This window comes from Nicotiana tabacum, chromosome 4 (genome assembly GCF_000715075.1).
Source record: "Nicotiana tabacum cultivar K326 chromosome 4, ASM71507v2, whole genome shotgun sequence".
NCBI lineage: Eukaryota > Viridiplantae > Streptophyta > Magnoliopsida > Solanales > Solanaceae > Nicotiana > Nicotiana tabacum.
Genome location: NC_134083.1, coordinates 9532565 through 9552510, shown reverse-complemented (window position 1 = coordinate 9552510; position 19946 = coordinate 9532565). Strand labels below are relative to the sequence as shown.

The 19946-nt window shown below is 36.6% G+C and overlaps 1 protein-coding gene across 2 annotated transcripts; it reads left to right on the top strand.

Annotated features, from left to right (window-relative positions):
* Positions 1–235: 235 nt before the first annotated feature.
* LOC107763992 (N-terminal acetyltransferase A complex auxiliary subunit NAA15) lies at positions 236–19530 on the top strand. 2 transcript variants are annotated; one of them, XM_016582515.2, is made up of 26 exons: positions 236–486; positions 1420–1498; positions 3666–3748; positions 3875–4024; positions 4987–5102; positions 6122–6227; positions 7204–7275; positions 7352–7467; positions 8736–8868; positions 9556–9633; positions 9711–9764; positions 9874–9944; positions 11910–11964; positions 12050–12145; positions 14185–14313; positions 14432–14514; positions 14593–14823; positions 15045–15177; positions 15255–15362; positions 15715–15846; positions 16350–16406; positions 16521–16618; positions 16745–16803; positions 16914–17025; positions 17142–17242; positions 18794–19530. In XM_016582515.2, the coding sequence occupies exons 1-26, from the start codon at positions 436–438 to the stop codon at positions 18994–18996; spliced, it is 2706 nt and encodes a 901-aa protein (XP_016438001.1). In that variant the 5' UTR covers positions 236–435; the 3' UTR covers positions 18997–19530. The 2 variants fall into 2 exon arrangements, with proteins under 2 accessions (XP_016438001.1, XP_016438002.1); XM_016582516.2 differs by lacking the exon at positions 9556–9633 and having other exon boundaries at positions 237–486.
* The last annotated feature ends 416 nt before the right edge of the window (positions 19531–19946 follow it).

Here is a 19946-nt window from a genome sequence, read left to right as displayed (position 1 = left end):
TTAAAATTTATCTACAAGCAGCTGATGCATGCAGACAACTCAATAAAATGATTTGCAGCAAATAGCTTACGAGCAGTTCAAGAAAAGTCTCGCAGCTACTTCCTTTCTTTTATAAATATAGTAGTTTCAGTTCATTATATAAATGAGTTTGAAGTTGAATAATATATTGAGTTGTCTTCGATTTATTTACTTTATAGTTTTTATTTTATAATAGTTTTAAAATATTTCCATTCTTGATTTAGTAAATCCCTTATTTAGGCAAGCTTCTGCTTGCCTAATTCCTTACTCTGAGTAGGGTTGCAGCAGATAAAAAGCCACTCTTCCCAGCCCTCCACCTTCCTATTTCTCCATCGCAGCCCTTAAATTAAAAGAAGCCCTCACTTTCCACTTCCAATCTAACCATCTTTCACTTGTTTCTATCTCTCTATCTCAAGAATGGGGGCTTCGCTTCCTCCCAAGGAGGCTAACCTCTTCAAACTCATCGTTGTAAGTATTCAATTCTATCTTTTACTTCAATCTATGCTCTTTAGTGAATTGCTTCTAATCGAGTTTTATTTGTCGCATCAAATTCTATTCACACGTAATTGTTGTCCATTTTAAACCCTAGATTTTATGCCAATTACTTTACTGACCTTTCAAGATGATTGAAACATTCGAATTTGGGAATTTTGAATGTTACTTCAATCCTCACTTAGCTATGCGAATTTGAACTAATACTGGTGATTATTCATTCGGTCAAAATACTTCTTTGGATGGAGTGACATATTATTGTTGTTGTTTTCCATATCAAGCATCTGTTTTGAGTGAGTTTAAAATGGCGCCGACTGAATAATCTTAAAATCGGGATGATTTCCATGTAAAAAGGTATTTTAATAATGCTAGTACTTTGTACTCCTCTGCCATTGACACAAGTCATCATCCTTGCACTCGTCTTGAGTTAGTTGGTTAGCATTTTCTTCTTTCCTATCTTGTCATGTGATGTAGAGAAGATTATGGTTGCAGGCTGACAGTAACACTTACTCAGACATCGCTTTGAATGCCATTATTTGTAATGTTTGAGGCAATTGACGATGCCAATGATAAGCTTCAGTTTAGGCTTTTGAATCATTCAAAATGTTTTGGTTGTAAAGTAGCAGGAGTCACTTGCAGGACTTCACTATCAAGTCATAAGTTTTTTTTTTTTTTTTTTTTTGTTGATAAATAACTAATTTTAACTTTGTTATCTGACTAATATTACCATCGCTTTGTTAACCACATAAGACAACTAAGTTAATTTGTTGGGAATGTATGTCCTCATTTCTGACTATCTTTGACTTGACGTGAAAAGATGATCTGACACTATTTTTATTCTGTCGGGGGGCATTGTTATGATTGTTGAAAATATGGCTAATTTGATACCCTATTTCTCAATTCCTGCAGAAATCATACGAGACCAAGCAGTATAAAAAAGGACTAAAAGCTGCTGACACAATTCTCAAGAAATTTTCTGATCATGGAGGTAAGTCCAATTCTATTATGGCATATCCAGAATGAAAGTATTAAAAAGGTGACATTCCATTAGACATAAACATCTGTTTGTTCAATTTAAAATTCCTTTTGGTGGTGACTTTCAACTTTAAAGCCATTTCTACCATGTTAGAGTGTCAGATTGAAATAGTTTACTAACTTCACCCGTTTAAAGCATCTAACTTGTTCTCTCTGCGGTAGATGCCGGAAGGCAGTAGGACATAAATAGCCATCTGAGAAGCAACAAGTTCGTTTGATATCAAGGCTAGAAGTCCTAAACCTGAGGGCATATTTCTAGTTGGTGCTATGTACTCTCCTTTTTGTTGCTTAATGATATGAAGATGGAGAAACAAACACATATGCCGATTATTTACGAGTCTTTAGGCCCAGTCTGGTTTGGTTCAGTAGCAGTGATGGATGAAGTTGGTCCTTCGGGGACATCCATAAATTGACACTGATAGATGCAGAAGTCAACTGCTGACGAAATGGGGGTTCAATTGAATCCACTTTGATGAAAATTTATACTGTGCAAATAGGGTAAAAATTAGTTTTTTGGGTTATATATAAGCCATTGAACCCCATTGAGGAGTGATTATAGTAAAGTGGTGAAGGGGTGCAAGAATTATTTTAGGTCATAGGTTCAAATCCCAGGTGTGACATTTTTTAATCCCTCTGTAGTAAATCCTGACTCCGCCACTATCTGAAATCAGGAAATATTGCCGAATGAAATAGGAGAAATTATCAATAAATCAAATGTAAAAACACTTCTTAACATGCTTGATTGTTTCTTGAGAACTTCGTAATCGGTAAAGGGATGAAGGATGGGTACTTCTATGAGAGTCAAAGGCTGTAGGCATCTGGGCTTTTATCCTTTAAGTTTTTGAATTTGCGGTTCAAACTGCTATCATTTGATAAGTTATAGGAGCGCAAATCGTAAAACCATGTGTGTGCAGGGTGAAGATAGGGTGAGAGATAGAGGAGTAGAGCTTGAGCAGATATATATAGGGGTTATTTTGTTGAAAGGGTAGTTAAAGCTAGCAGTTGATAATTGACCAATTTTCCAAACTTGTATAATTACGTGTACAGAAAGTGCATTCTTGTGGTACCAGTACCAGTTTCCAAAAATTTCAATCTGGACTACTAAACCATAACCGCTGCTACTAAAAAGCAAAATGAGAGCAGGCAATGGTGGCCACATGCAATGATCAGTCGAAATCATTAATTGCTTACCACTTTACCAGTTCAAAATGAAATGACTTACTAAAAGGTGTAAAGCATAGAAAAATTTGTGAACTGTGGACATACATACTTATCTTATTGTTTCTACCAGATTTCAACAATTACCGTTGGGGATTTCTCGTGCAAAATGCTCTTCTTTCCCACACTTCAAGCAACTACTACTAAATGCCCAGCAACAACACACTTGAGACACCCACTTCTTCCACTGCTATACCCTCATCCATAACCATGCCGCCTCTGCCACCACCACCGTATTGATTACCTCCACCATCGCCATATCAACCATCACAACCACTATATCAACCACCTCCAAGTACCTATCAAAGAAAAAAATCGACCACCTCCAAGTGCCGTATTCACTGCCCTAACCACCATCACCACCTTCGTATCTACCTCCTTCACCGCCGTATGCCCAATGTATCTTCCACCTCTACTGCCGTATCCCCCGTCACTGCAACTATCGCTACTGCCACTGCTGTTGGAGCTGCCTTAGACAGGTGCACCACCAGCTGTGACGTTGATAGCCTTGGTATGTGGCCGTTGTCTGTGGATCAACTTCAAACTAGACGGCTTCAACTTCAACTAAGCTATGAAAGCCCTCAGATCTGATAACATATCTTGGCCACTATCATTAGGAGTAATGAATCTGGAACTTTGGCACTGAACCACCTCACAGAACCCTTGAACCTAATTCCCTGTTCTCTCTCCAACGTCATTGTTGTCTCCATAAAACCCTAAAGACCCTAACAAAACCATAATCTCTTTTCATCTCCTGATATTATCACCAGTGTGGCTTTTGACGATGTGGTAGCTGATGTACGGTTTATCAATAAGACACCCATATTCTTGATGACTATCATTTTTCTCTGTGGCTTTCTAAATGCTGATGCTATTGTTTTACTTTATGCTGTGGTTACCAGAAACATTGGCAATGAAAGGCTTAACATTGAATTGTATGGACCGAAAGTCAGAAGCATACGAACTTGTTCGGCTTGGATTGAAGGTGTAGTTTTGCTTTTTTTTTTTCTTTACTTTTGTTTTTTGAATTTTCATAAAAAAAACTCCTAGCCCTTTAAGTTGGATTCTAGTTTGTGATGTCTTGGAATTAATTGCCCTTCTATCTTTGCAGAATGACCTTAAGAGCCATGTTTGCTGGCATGTTTATGGTCTACTATACCGGTCTGATAGAGAGTACCGAGAAGCAATTAAGTGCTATCGAAATGCCCTCAGGATTGATCCTGACAATATTGAGATATTGCGAGACCTATCCCTTCTACAGGTGAGACTCTTTTTAATAACTGATCTGGTTTCAGTTTTTGTTCTTTTTTCTTTCTTTCTGAACATTTGTGCACTTCAATTTATCTTTCTTTGATTCTTTCCCCCCTGGGCTCATCAAACCTAAAGCCTCATTAACGTGTTTGCTAGTGCTTAATATTATGTGTTTAAGTTCTTCCCACTTGTGTCCCTTAAGGAGTTCTTAAAGCTGCTCCACAAGTAGTATAGTAAGCAGATTTTATAGGAAGTTTTTGTATTAGAAAAGGGTGGACTAGGAGTTCGTCATATACAGTTATAATTATTGCCATTATTTTTTTCATTGGTACTTAGTTTTATTTTCAAGCTCACACATACTTCGGAAGCATATTGTTGTGATTTTCCTTGTGACAAATATATTTCTGGAATTACACATGGTTGGTGTTTTATGCCTTCTTTCATTGATCCAAGTGCTGTTTCTGGAGTCTTACAGTGATGGTGTTCCATTTCTTCTGTTGTTGGTCCAAGTGCAATTTGACATGTACTTATGCTCATATCTATTATCTCTATAGCATTTCAGCAATTCCTTTGTGTGCTCTTCTTAACACTGTACTATATTTGATGTGGCATATCTGTCATCTTCATCAATTGGGTTCTTAAGACACTGCTTATTACATAGAGCTGCTGATTTTACAGAAACTTGTAAATGTGAAAGTCTGGCCCATACGGACTGCATATTTTGTTTTATTAGGTGATTCTGTGAATTGCTCTGGTTACTTGATCTCATCTTTGTCTGTCTAATTTAGTCAGCGGAATGGCTTCTTTACTGATCGTCTCAGCCTTTCAAAGTTTAGTTATTAGAGTTATAACTAAGAGCTTATCCAGTAACAGCTCTAGAATAATATATTCCGTCATGCCGACTACCTTTTCTATTCATTGTTAAGTTCACCTATCCTGCTCTGTCCTATTTATGCGTTGATTCTTTTACAGGCACAAATGCGTGACTTGGAAGGTTTTGTTGAAACAAGGCAGCAATTGCTCACTCTAAAACCAAATCATCGTATGAATTGGATCGGCTTTGCCGTTGCTCATCATTTAAACTCAAAGTACGCTTTGCCTTTAGTTTGGTAGAAATAGCTACTGCTATATTAGAATTTAGATGTGTGTTTCCTTCCTGGTGACTTTGTTTTGATGCCCTTTGAGGACTGCTGCATTATATGTTGTTCGTTCTGATGTTCAACATCCATGTGAGGGAATAATATCAACACCTAAATATTGTTTGAATGGAAATTGGCAGTTGATCTTTTCTACTAATCAGTACCAAGGAGATAGCAAAAGCCTGCAAAATGTGGATTTGACTCTTATCGCACGAGGGAGTCCAAGTCCAATACTACTTCTATTAATAATTACAATGTTCCTCCTACACCAAAAATATACATTTTGAAGACATTTGACTTTACAATAATGAAACTCTTTTTTCCAATCTACAAATCAGGAAATTGGCAGTTGATTGGACTCCTCTTATTTTTTTCTTTTAATTTCAGTTTCTCTTGTTAGATTCCACCAATAGCACCTCTTTTGAATTTATATGTGGACAACATTTAGGTTGCTTATGTGGCTAATTTGTTATTTAAGTCATATTTATCATTTAGCTAATATGCTTCAATAGAATAAATAAGACGACTTTTAAGATAATTGAAGCATGAAGATACCAGAGATGTTTTATCACTTGGTATGCTGTACTGTTTGAGTCTTTCTTATCACTTTGGCATGGATTACTATGCTGTTGAAAAGCAATAAAATAGACCAGAAAGGAAAATAAATAAAAGTCATCATAACATTTGAAGTCTGATATAGCTACTGGGTGAATATATTGCATCATCAAAACTTCTATTATCTAGTGTCTAAGAGGAAGTTAATCGTTTTCTTTCTTGTAATCTTTAGTGGGTTTCTTTTGCCTGAAAATACTTGGTTGTTTAGGCAGTTCCATGCATTGTGGTAATGGTATCTTCTGTTGCTGCTATACCATTTATTTCACAAATATTTGGGCCCTTGAGATTCGATATCATTCAGTTCTATTATCTAATCTGTGCATGTTGAGGTAGTTCCATTTGTTATTTGTTAGTGGATCAAAAGCTGTTGATATCCTTGAGGCATACGAAGGGACTCTTGATGATGACTACCCCCCAGAGAATGAACGTTGTGAACATGGGGAGATGCTCTTGTACAAGGTAACAGTCGCTGCTAGGAATAGGGTTTTACGTTTGTTTAAGATTTTTCCTAATCTGGGCACTGTGTTTGGCTGCAGCAAAGACTCTTGTGCAAAATACAAATCTGCTTTAGTTTGGTACTATTAAGGTTTTGCACTTTTAGGCTTGAAACTTCCTATAGGCTGATTTATTTAGAATTTGCTGTTTCAGAAATTAAATGGAGTAGTATGAGAATAGTTTTTCAAGCTGGAAATTTTTCAGGGATGTACTGTCAATAAAATGATTCAAGATGGTGTAGGTTTTCTACCTTTTCATATACATTGGGGTTGATTTAGCTCCATATGCAGAAAGGTGTCTATCCGTGAAACATATCCCATAGTTGCACATATAAAAAGTGACTGTGGACACATCAATTGTAATGTTTCTGATTATTACTGTTTGGGATAACCTGAAAGTGCTGCCTAGGATAGCTATAGAATCGTGTTATAGTCATGCAAAATACTCAAGCTGCTATATATCTGGGAAGAACATTTTGGATGATCATGAGTTGCGTAAAAACATTGTGGTTCTTTAATCGTGGACTTTGTTTAGCTAGTAACTTAACGTAGCTGAGTGTTTTCTTTCATTTTTGGGGGGGGGGGATTTCATATGTTCATTTCTTTTTACATGGGGGAGAATTTCTCCTTTTCCACATCTTAAGAATAGTCTTTTATCTTTGATCGCTTTTTGGTGCCCTCATTTAGCCCTACTTGTATAGAAGATTGGGCGTTTTTTGTAGAGAATCATGTTCTGATGTAAATTCTCTACGTCTTTGGTATACTTCGTGTATACGGGAGTTCTCTCCCTTTTGATTAATACAATTTACCTTATCAAAAAAAAAACTTGATGGTGTTTGCTGGCATTGCTGATTATGGAGCCTTTAGATATTAGTTGCCTGTGAAGATGATGTTGTTTTATTCCTGTAACTTCAGTGTCATGTGCGTATGAACTGTTTCAGATCTCTTTATTAGAGGAATATGGCTTTCCTGAGAGGGCTCTTGAAGAATTACACAAGGAGGAGTCAAAGATGGCAAGTACATAAAATTTAGTCCCATGAGATTGTTTTCAAATTAGGAATGGGTATTGACTATATTATGCCACCTTAGGTCGACAAATTGGCCTATAAGGAGCAAGAAGTTTCAATTCTCTTGAAGCTTGGGCGCTTCGAGGAAGGTGAAAGATTGTTCAGAGTGCTTCTCACCATGAATCCTGACAATTATAGGTACATAATTATCTAATTTGTTTGTTGAACTTTGCTGCGACGTAGCATTTATCTAATAAAATCACTGTCATCAGGTGAAACTATACCTAAATCTTTTCTATTTGTGCAAATCTTTCCTTTCAAAATCAGGTGTTGGGTTCAAGATTTGTATTTGGTGCGGTTCTCCTGAGGCATTCTTTTCAATAATTAAGCCAAGTACAAAATGGAATTTTCCAATTCATATTTCTGTTGTTTAGTAAACTGTATTGGAACATCAGGAAGAAACTGATTTATGATACTCGGAAGATGTTGTTTTTGTCTTTATTTGCATCCATTCAATATATATTTTTTTTTGTTTCTTTGGTCCCTTCTGTTTTGGAGGTCTTCTCTGTTGTTCTCTTTCCTTTCAGCAGAAATCAGGTAAAAAAAAACACATGCAACTACTGAGAAGATCTAATAAGCTTCTTAATTAGTCGGTTTTCGTAGTGTCTGGTTTGTGTTTGCGAAGTGTACAAATTAAGCAAAAATACGTATAAAAAATTGTTCACCTCATGATTCAAGGTCCAGGTTAAAAAAAAAACCCTCCCCTTTTCTTTGATTAGGTAAACAATTTTATTAAAGATAGGGAGAATTCCTATATGCAAGTCACATACCAAAAAGTAGAGAACCTACGAAAACAAAATAATCCTCCCCAGGAGACACCCAAACTTCTATACAAATTTGAACCTCATGGGTGCACCAAAAGGAAACAAGAAATAAAAGGCTATTCCCCAACTGTAAGTCCTTCTCTATCCCAAAAAACTCTCCTATTTCTGTCTCCATACTACCCGTGAACGTGCTAGTGGAGCAACCTCTAAGGGTTTTGGCAATGACAGGAACATCTGTAAGCTTGGGTAAGGGTATTTCCTGGTATCTAAGGTCTAAAATGAAACATCATACCTCATATGTGTTGGGTACAAGGTAATCAAGGGAAAGGGGAAGCGAGTCTGAGACTTCCTTTGTTGCCTGTTTGGTTTGTATAACTCTGTTAAGTCAATGAAAGGAATCAATATTAAGTTGGTTCGAGTTATGAAATCGTTCTTACAATTTTACATTGGTTCTTCTATTTCCCTCTTTTCGAACACTCAGGCTTGGGTATGTTGGACTGGTTTCTTATAATTGCAGGCATGCATTTATGCTTCTCATGTTGCCACACCTTATTATTTTCTTGAATAACACGGCATTTTTCTTGCCTTTACTCTAAGCTGAAGAAGTAACTGTTCCCGTCATATGTTCTGTGTAACTTTCAGATACTATGAAGGTTTACAAAGATGTTTGGGACTGTATTCTGAAAATGGGCTATATACCGCTGATGAAATTGATAGATTAGAAACTTTGTACAGAGCACTTGCCCAGCAGTATAATAGATCATCTGCTGTAAAGGTAATTGGCTTTATCCTGCTTAATGATCTCTGCTGATGCTAGCCGCCTCTATGGCACATTTTTGATGTTTTTTCAACATGACTGATGCCACCTTTAATGTTAAACAGTAAACTTCTGTTGATATTCTAGTGTTGCAACAGGCTCAGTATTTTGTTTTATGTCCTAAGCATTGCGTTTCACTGAATACGTTCAGCAAGTGTAGGATATAACATTTTGGCTATAGCATATAGTTTATGTCACATGCAATGAAAGAACTAAGGACAAGATAGTGTTCTTGGTGAAGGATTTCCAACTTGGTCTTCTTTGGAGATTTTAGTTGCACGTTGTTACATTGCTCCTCACTTTCTAATGTTATACTCCTTGTAATAGGAGTACTTATGTGTTTTAAGTGGAGATAGGTAGAGTAGTGGGCCCATTATGGCAGTATTTATCGTCTAATCATGCGCCTCTGGCCCTCGAGGATTTCTCGGTTATCAAAAAATGATATAAATAAAAAAATACTCTTGTGTAGTAATAGCCAAAAATATTCTCTTTGTTTGCTTGTGGACAAGTCGTGATCTTATTTTTCTGATGTAGGAAAGGTGATGATCTTATTAAACATCATTTTTCAGTTTGCATAATAAACTTCTCTGTTTATTTGTTTCCTTTTCTTATTCCTTTGTTTCCTTTTTCTATGTTCTTATGTAGAGGATTCCACTTGATTTTCTCCGAGATGACAAGTTTCGGGAAGCTGCAGAAAATTATATTCGACCTCTTCTGACAAAAGTATTTAGACTTGCATCCTGTTGGGTTTCCTTGGTCTTAGAGCTGAGCTAATATTTCTTTTGCTGATGCATATGTAGGGAGTTCCTTCTTTGTTTTCTGATCTTCATCCGCTATATGATCATCCTGGCAAGGTTAGTGCAGATGCTCCTTGATGTGCTTTAACGTAAAAGAGAATTGCATGGTTAATGTAATCCTGCTTATTTTTTGGATTGATGTCTGCTTCTCTTAAATCTCTTACAGGCTGATATTCTAGGGGAATTGGTTTTGAAGCTTGAGCAGTCACTTAAGAGTACTGGTGGATACCCTGGGAGGTATAAAAATTCCCCTTTTTTTGATCTATGTTGCACTATGGCATGTTTCTTGATTCCATGGAAGGAATAACTAAATTGCTGTGGTGACCTTATTAACCGCTTCTTAGTTCAGTTCCATGTCAGTAAGAAGCCTGACTAGTCTGTGTGCTTTTCATCATGTACTATCTCAACTCTTCTTAAGATCACCTCGAGGGCTTGATAGTCTCTGATGAGTATTCTGGGTCAAGATTAGACCTGTTTTGAAGAAGTTCCTGTGATAGCTAATTCATTGTTATGCAAATTTGACAGGAAGGGTCGGTCTTTTGAAGAAATTTCTATCTTTGAACCAAACAAAAAGATATTTAAATACAATTTTGAAATTATGGTGTTTCTTGATAAGTATTACCAACTTCCAGATCTTTTCTGGAAACTATTTTAGCAGAAGTTCTTTTCCAGTGTCTTGGGGGTAAGCGTTGTATATATTTGTTATATTGAGCGTGTGGAAAGAACAAGCACGATTTTAATAAGTTAGTGACATATGGATATGGTCATGCGGTGTACAGTCTCCACAGTTGTTGCCTTGTCGGAACATCACATGATATAGTTGCACATCTAGCACACTCAGAAAAAAAGTTAGTGAAATGTAGTTTTTATAAAAATTTAAGTGAACTACATCACTATCATTGAAATCTACATACTTATCACATTGAAATACTATTTTTTTGCTTCTCAATTCTCCAAAACATACTATATCTTTGATGCTCAAACAATTGTGTATTTTGATTTTGTTAATAATCCAGGAACTAGTGTGGTGTATAGGTTGTATACTATGTTAAAATATTTTATTCCTCTTTTTCTCAAACTTTGTTTTTTTATTGGGGGGGGGGGTTGTTTTTTTGGGGGGGGGGGGGGGGGGGGGAAGGGAGGGTCCTGTATAGATTGAAGTTTACACCTTTTGGTTGTAAAGTAACAATTCTATGGGGGAGTTACCGTCCAACCCTCTTCGTTTTCACTTGTTATCTTACCTATACATATTGTGAATTTCCTTATTTTTTAAAATGTTACACAGTTTAAAAAGGGTAGCTGAAACGCTCCTGAAAAGTTTCAATTTTTAGTAATCTTTACCTTATCAAAAAAAAAAAAGTTTCAAATTTTAGTTGATCAAAAAACTTATCATGAATGATGAAACTTGAATTCATGGGAATTCTTAAATATGCTCTTGAAAATGTATTGCTTGTGTTAAACGTCAACTACCATATTTAAGATGAATATCCTGAATAGTTATATTTCACATAAAGAAATCCTCGTCAGTATTACTCAATTACTGCCCTATGTTCTTACCAGATAATATACTTCTGTTAGTCAATACAACTTTACGGAGGTAGTTTGAGCCTTGAGGACCGAGCCTTTGCCCTTTTGGTACTTGATCAGTTGATTTGTTCTCCATTCTTATTCCTCAACCTACATAAAGGGCAGCCTGGTGCACTAAAGTCCCGCTATGCGCATGGTTTCCGGAAGGATCGGACCACATTGGATATTTCAATTTACATGGATAGGAAAAAATTTGCTAGTCCATAATACTTTTAGCTTCAAAAACTTTGCAAATGCATTGCCTTTTCTCGTGGAATCTGATAATTCCTCCTGCTGATGCTTTGTTGTTATAGTCATTGCTATTCAGGAATCTCGAAGGCACTATTGACTGCTATTATCTATCAACTGACAACTGCATGTAAAAACAGTGTAACCATGTAACTTGGAGTAATAGTAATTTGAGTTATCTCAAAAGCCATGATAATTAGCCAGGATGCAGTTGAGAATTCAACTAAAACCAAATCAATTGGGACATAATTTGCCTTTGTTAACGTGTAAACGTAATTTGTCTTTGTGTGTTCAATGCCTATCGTGATTCCTTATGGTCTCTGTGGGATTTGCTATGTTTGTTTAGGATTGTATAGTTACAGATGTAACCTTATGCTTTAAATGCAGTGTGGAAAAGGAGCCCCCTTCAACACTTATGTGGACTTTATTTTATTTGGCTCAGGTTTGCTCAGTGTCCTCCGTATTAGTCAAACCTTTCTTTCTTTCCTTTTCACTTTCTCAATTGCTGAATAACTATGCTCCTGCAGCACTATGATAGATGCGGCAAGTATGACATTGCTCTTACTAAAATTGACGAGGCAATTGAGCACACTCCAACTGTAATAGATTTATACTCTGTCAAGGTATATTGGCTTATTATCTTTTTATTTTTGTTACTTTTGGTATCCTTTTGACTTTGCTGTTTGGTAATACCCATATTTTGTATCTTGATGTTACTTTCCTTACATGAAGATGAGCTTCCATATTTCAGATATCATCAAACATAAATGTTTAACCAATATTATGCTCTAAAAGTGTTGTGAAGTAATACTAAAATCAGTCTTTTCCCTTGTTGAACTGTCGTTTAGTTTGGTGCAAAAGCAAAAACAAGTAACGGATTGGAATTGTTGAATTAAATTCTTTTGGTCTTATTGAAAACGTCAAGTAAATAGTATTTTTCTGGAGAAGAGTATTTATCTGGAGGATTTTTGCTTTGGTCAAGATTCTAAAAATGAAAGGTGGGCTATCCAGTCTCTTTCCCATTATTTTTTTTACAATAGAACCAAATGATCCTTTAAATTTTGCACCCTACGGTGTGGTGTAGAGGTCATTGACATGAGTGAATACTTGGAGAACAGGGTTCAACCCAGCGGAGACAAAAAAAAACGCCCTCGGCTAAATGAGTATTTTACTTAGAGCCGACAAGGAGTTCCATTAATGACTGGCCTTTTTGATCCTTTTGGAACAACTCGATGAACTTAGTAGATCGTTTTAGGAGGCCCTAATGACTATAGATCGAACCTATCCAATTTTTACAATGCGATAGTTGGATGTTCACGGCCTAGCTATACGTACCGTCTTTTTTTGGGGGTGATTTTTTCCCTTGTATCTAAGACTTGGTGGGCGGAGTTACCTGATAACTATGCTGGTAGGAGATAACGGGTATCCGGTGGAATAGCCGAGGTGCGCGCAAGTTGGCCCGAACATCACCATTATCCAAAAAAAGAAAGAAGAAAAAGACGATTCGTGTTACACTTGTATTACCACCGGTATTTGGCCGGTGTCTATTTCAGTTTTGTTAGAGATTGCATGTTAGTGTAAGGATAAGTGTGAGATTTAAAAACCTCTAGTTATAGAGAACACCTAAAAGCAAATTATTTTAATACATGAATATGAGTGATAGTGGAATGGAAATATGGGATTTGTACCGTGACCTCAATTACTTTGGAATTGAGGCATAGTTGACTGATTGATTTTTAAGACTGGTGACATTTACGCACTATCCAATAACATTAGACCTGTTACTAAATGTAGGAAAGGAAAAGGAACATGAATGATAGTTATCCTATGTAGCTGATAGAGCTTTATATTGACATCTGAGAAATCAACTATGAATTTTGGCTTTTAAGATGATTGCTGAATTTCTGAATTGCTGTTTATATGTTGCTCTTTGTGATGTTATCTGCTTGAAGTTGGATCTGTAGGATCATTTGGAAAATGAAGGAGCTCCACTACTTCATATAAGTATTGCGAGGCTTTACTTCTTCTAGTAAACTTTCTTCATTTTGTCAAAGCTCTAAGTTTGCTACAAAGTAACCTCTCTCCTTTATCAATAATTCTCCTTTATGTTTCACCCAAGTATGGGCTTTTGGTTGTATTCAAAATTTCCCTTTCAGTGTTAGTTTTGACACCAAACTCGTTGAAAATCTGTTATGATTTCAAACTCACTTTCATCTTCCCTTTTTTGTTGCCCCAAAATTAGGCCTTTGTTTACCATCTATATTAAAGATATTATTCACACATGATAAATTGTGTGGCTTGGTTTGTCCCATCTTTTTGGTGATTATCATTTTCTTGTATGTTTTGTGATTCTCCGTTGTCTTTTGTAACTAGCATTCTTTATTAAAAGAAAAGCCAAAAATTAACCTTGCAGGGCTCACATTGATGAGAGGCCTATTAATACTGTGACAAGTTTTTTGACATTGAACTCAAATATAAAACTTTGAATGAACTAGTTACTTGACTAATAAAGGAGAAGTTTACTTTCTTCTTTCCTCTGAAATTCTATAATCATGTTCCAGGATTTTGGTACCTGGTGTAACTTAAGATTTGTTTAATAAATCATTGCTTGTGCCTCATGTATCTACACTTGATAACCTTTCTTGTTTTCTGTTCAACACAGAGTCGCATACTAAAGCATGCTGGTGACTTGGCAGCAGCTGCTGCACTTGCTGATGAAGCTAGGTGTATGGATCTTGCAGATCGATATGTTAATAGCGAATGTGTTAAGCGTATGCTTCAGGCAGATCAGGTGGAGATCTTTATTATGTTGTCTCTTTAGTGAACTGTATTTTCTCTTGGAGTTGTCAATTCTTGTGAATTACCTTGGCTCCTAATTTCTCTTCCAACTCCTTCGTGCTGGACTGAAGGTCACTTTGGCTGAAAAGACTGCTGTACTGTTCACCAAAGATGGGGATCAACACAATAACCTTTACGACATGCAGTGCATGTGGTAAGTCTCTTCTTGGAGCCCGATCATGATTTGAAGTTCTGTGTGTGCTCATCTTACTATTCTTGTTTAATATGAAAGGTATGAACTAGCATCAGGGGAAAGCTATTTTCGCCAGGGTGAGCTGGGAAGGGCCTTAAAGAAATTTCTGGCGGTCGAGAAGCATTATGCGGATATCACAGAGGACCAATTTGATTTCCACTCTTACTGCCTAAGGAAAATGACTCTGCGGACCTACGTGGAAATGCTAAAGTTTCAAGATCGGCTTCACTCACATGCTTATTTTCGCAAAGCAGCTTGTGGTGCTATCAGGTAGGCTATTGACTTGCTCAACCTTCAAAATTCTTGGTTGCCGTCACCTAGCAGTTTTGCATTATAAGTGACCTTTTCTGTTGAAGTAGAATGGTAGAAGATTGGAATAGTCCTGCTTATAGTGTCCTAGCTTTCCCATTTGATTACCTGCAAGCATATTGAGAATTGCTGTTGCTGAAGCTTTTTATGTCTTATTATGCTTTGTTTTGCTTGTACATCAGATGCTATCTGAAGCTGTATGATTCTCCTTTGAAATCAGCATCTGAAGAGGATGATGAGATGTCTAAGTTGCCTCCCTCTCAGAAAAAGAAATTAAAACAAAAACTGAGGAAAGCCGAAGCACGAGCTAAGAAAGTACTCAAATTTGCTTCCTCTTGCTCTTTGGAAATTTTAATGTAGTGTAGGTGCCTTAATCTTTTGAATGATTTTAGGAAGCAGATGTTAAAAATGAGGAATCCAATGCAGCTAATGTTACTAAATCAGGGAAGCGCCATGTGAAGCCGGTAGATCCTGACCCACATGGTGAAAAATTGATTCAGGTATTGCCTTTTCTGCCGTCTGTCACATCTTTTAGGTATGAATTGTCTTCCAGTCTTTGCACAATATCTTTGGTATGTCTTTAGAGCAGTCAGGAGAAACTATTCCATAATCTCTTTTGGAATTAATTAAGCTGGATTATGTTGTTGCACTTCGGATTTGAATTTGGATGGAATTTGAAGTTTGACATTTTGAGTGATCAACATCTGTTACTTGTGATGTCGTGTCAAACATTTATCATGCTAAAAAAAATGCAAATGTCCAGTAAAATGGGAAAGAACAAAGTTTTATAATTTCAGCCACTTAATATTTTCTGATTTTGACAGAGTATTATCTTGTCACTAAACCTTTCAGATTGAAGATCCTCTGGCAGAAGCTTCAAAGTACCTCAAACTTCTCCTAAAGCACTCGTCAGATTGCTTGGAGACACATTTGCTGTCCTTTGAAGTAAACATGAGAAAGCAGAAGATCTTGCTAGCGTTGCAGGTAGTTTCCTTTATAATAGAAAAGAAAATGAGAGAATGTCACCATAAATAGTTGGGTCATGTTCAATGTAGATCCTTAAATGCTCCGCCATTGAGTATGTTAAAAAGGATGAGGTAGACCTCTCATCATATGTAGTTTTCTCAAAGACTTACATAGAACATAATGAAAGCATGGAATCAATTAATCTTTATAGGCGATACCGAGAACTAAGGTTTAGTCATTATTGGTACTTTTGTATCATGTCCGGTCAGCAGTGATTGATATGGGCCCTTTTAGTCTTGGTTAGAGATTGTATGCGGGGTCAGGATAAGTGTGAGGTTTAATAGTATTCCTAGTTTCACGAATTTAAGTGTTAGAATGGAACGGGCACCTAGACGTAACGTAATGGTTATTGAGGATTCGTTTGCCTGACCCTCATCTAGTTTGAGATTAGGACGTACTCATAGTACTAGTTGTTTTGTGAATACTGATAAACAATCTCTTTGATCTTTGCTCTTTTCCAGGCTATAAAGTATTTAATGCGGTTGGATGCAGATGATCCAAAATCACATCTGTGCTTGGTATGCTTTTTTTGATATCAAATTTTTTAATAATAATTGTTTTATAGTATTCATGCTTTATTCTCAAAGTATTCGTATTTGCTTCTTTCTCATATGGACTATGATCTCTTCCAGATAAAGTTCTTCCATAAAATTGACTCCTTGACTACTCCAGTAACTGATACTGAAAAGCTCATCTGGGGTGTCTTGGAAGCAGAGCGACCTACCTTTAGGTTATCTTGAATGCACTTCCCTTTCTCTATGTATCTTATGTTTAAATGTTATAAATGTTGATATTCTACATGTTGGATCTTGTTATTAGACTAAGATTTCTGTATGTTTCTAATTGATCTTTTCAGTCAGTTGCACGGGAAATCTCTAATTGACGCAAACAACACTTTTTTTGAAAAACATAGAGGTCAGTGTCTGACAGGAATAATACTTTATTAGTTTATACGTGTATTTTACATCATTAGTATTTTCTCATTCTTGGTGAAAATATTATTTCTCATTGCACGGTATTTGCAGAATCATTGATGCATAGGGCTGCTGTGGCTGAGTTGCTATATGTTCTGGAACCAAACAAGAAGGCTGAGGCTGTCAAACTGATTTTAGACTCGGCTAATGATCTGGTTTCTATGTATGATTCTGCTTTCATCACATTAATTTGTATTATCATCACATAGCTAATAATATTTCTTTATATATGCGTGTTAGCAAAACATCAACTCTATTTTAACTTTTTCTCCAAATTAGAGATGGGGCACAAGGAAATGTCAGTTCGTGGAAACTGAATGACTGCATTACAGTTCACAAACTCCTCGGGACAACTCTGGCTGACCGTGATGCAGCATCCAGTAGGTTCTTTACATCCTTCTCTAATTTTTCATACTGTACATCTTATTACTTTCGTCAGAGGTGAGGACAGTAATCCTTAGATTGGGTTTTATGACCAACAACTCCCTTATGGTTTGAAAAGTTTCGCTGTCCCTTTGAAACTATTCCAAGTTAAAATGGGGTTGTATGAGACACCTATGCATCTATGTCCACAATGGATACATCATGTTGCTTATACATGTTGAAGAAGTTTCTGCCTGTCATACAGTGCATATGCCAGAAATTTCTGCCTTAAATACAGCCAGATTGCAGAAGGTTTCCTTTTTTTTTTTGTTGTTGATAAAGCAGATTACAGAATGTTTCTTTTTTGTTCTGTTCTTACCTGTCATGGTTTTCCCGTAGTTTTCTTAGAGGTAAGAGAGTATACATATTCCTTAAATCTATGAGAGATGGGGCATGCATATGCTACTTGCATGTCCACCTATATTAATGAAAAAGAAGAGTCTTGACAAAATCACTAAACCTTTTTCCACTGCACTGTTTATTCTTGTGAATTGTATTGACTTCAGAATGGCTGAGTGTATCTTCAGACCACTATTAACTGGTAGTTCTATCAATTTTCTCCCCGTCCAAAAAAGGTATGACGTATTCTTTACTGTTGCGGAGCTATAAAGTTTGATGTGTGAATTGTTTAAAAAATTGAGTTAGGTGTTGAAGTGTTTAAAGTTTGAAAATGAATGAATCAGTCTAAATGATGTCATCTCAGTGTATAATATATGTGGTCTATCGTTAAGTTTTGGATGGAGGAAAGTCGCCATATAAGGTAAGAGTTAAAGTGCCCTGGGAGACTGGATAATTTGTACACCAGTAGATAGATTTTGTTACCATTCACTTGAGACTCCTATTGGTAAGATCCACATAGATAAATAGTAGTGGCATGAGCCATAGTACCTCACTGCGCCATAAGATCATCTTGATCGTTTCCGTTCTTCTTAGCTCAAGTGGATATGTATACATCCAAACAGTCCTTTATTTTAGGCCAAGACACTAACCAATTTTAACCTTAACTTCAATCTTCATTGTAGTTGAATGAGACCATCTTGCTTGGTGCACTTATTTAATAGCTTGTTTATTTGAAAAATATGCATCTCTGTGTTTCAGTGAATTATTGTTCGGGGGTGCGGTCCCCCCCAAACCCCCCTTTAATCTCTGATGAAATTTTGGGTAATGGTATTATAAGCATCAAAGTAACAAATGATATAGATCCACCGTGTCCAACAGGAGTGACACCTAGAGGAAATGGCTTTGTAGTATAGGCAAAGCTTCTTTAAGTCTTTCCATGGCCTGTTGTTGAGGTAAAGTTAAGTGCGTGCATGTGTTTTGACTCTGGTTTTGGTATATCATTGTTGTAGTCTGTTCTTTTTTCATGTATTCCTTTTCTGTTGATTTGGGTGGTTGCTGGGTATATTAATTTTCTGTTGATACCTTTTTGTTAAATACATAGTAACAGTCAATTTTACATGATACTTGGTGATTCTATGGGTGCTGATGTTTTTGAGGCATTGTTGTAGGATGGAAAGTTCGTTGCGCTGAGTACTTCTCGTACTCGATTTACTTTGGAGGTATTCGAAGCTCCGCTGCTACAAGTTCAGCTAACAATCAGATACAAAAATCCGCTGCAAATGGAGCTGCAGGCTTAAATGCTGATGGAGATGCTCTTTCATCAAATGGGAGATTAGAGAAACTAAACACGCTTAAGGATCTGCGCATCTAATTATACACATTGACCTGAAGTAATCTCTCTGGAAGAGCACTGGAGAAGCTAACTGGAATTGTATCGAGCTTCTAGAGTATACACTGACATCAATAGGATGGTTCGAGAGGAAAATTTTCAGGTCTACAGAGGATGTTCTTGTTGCTTGTAAGACTGGTTCTCTACCCCTGATTTTGACATGAAGATGGTAGTATCACTCTCGTCTTGCCAGGGGCCGGGTCAAATACCAGGAAAGTGTTTGTGGCTTGGCGCAAAGCATTTTCAATGAAATGCGAGCTCTCAGAAGTCGTATGGATCCTGCATTCGATCAGCATAGAAAAAAGATGACTTCAAAGGGCATGTTGTATTTTTCCATTTAGTTCTCCAATTTTTATTTGTACAAATGCTTCTTATGTGAAATGAATTTTGCAATAGTATTCAGAGAAAACGATAAATTCATGCGGGTGCAGTGCTGTATTTCTTTTAATTGTGGATGATATTTATGTCCCGTTGTAGAACTAACGGACTAATGTGAAAGAAAGGGGCTTGACTAAAGGTTAGAACGTTGGTCTCGAGGTGATCCTTTGTGTGATTCTTTTCTTCTGTATTTTCTTTAAGAAAGCTTCACGTCAAATAACTATCTGCACATCATCCTATGCCTGCTGCGTAAATTTTCATTACTATAAACAATCTGAATCTGATTGAGGACCAGTCATTCGATGAGCAGCATATGTAATAGTCCCACATTTCTTTCATCAAGATTGCTAAAGCAATAGTTAAGTGAATGTTTAATTAAGCCTAAATTGGAGATATCTAAACATGCCTATGAAAAGAAACGGGTTGGTTGAGTGCATATATCTTAAGAGATTTACTAGTATACTACTCCTATGGTAATGTGAAAAAAGATTTACATTATCAGATGACTTAAAAGTTAGTTGAAGCAAGCATGCTTTGGATGGTAGCTTATAGTA

Bases quoted from the DNA above. Each gene is read 5' to 3' on its own strand.
- LOC107763992 (XM_016582515.2), top strand. From the start codon at position 436: ATGGGGGCTTCGCTTCCTCCCAAGGAGGCTAACCTCTTCAAACTCATC. The intron at 487-1,419 runs GTAAGTATTCAA...CAATTCCTGCAG, and splicing joins ACCTCTTCAAACTCATCGTT to AAATCATACGAGACCAAGCA. The intron at 1,499-3,665 runs GTAAGTCCAATT...TGTGGTTACCAG, and splicing joins GAAATTTTCTGATCATGGAG to AAACATTGGCAATGAAAGGC.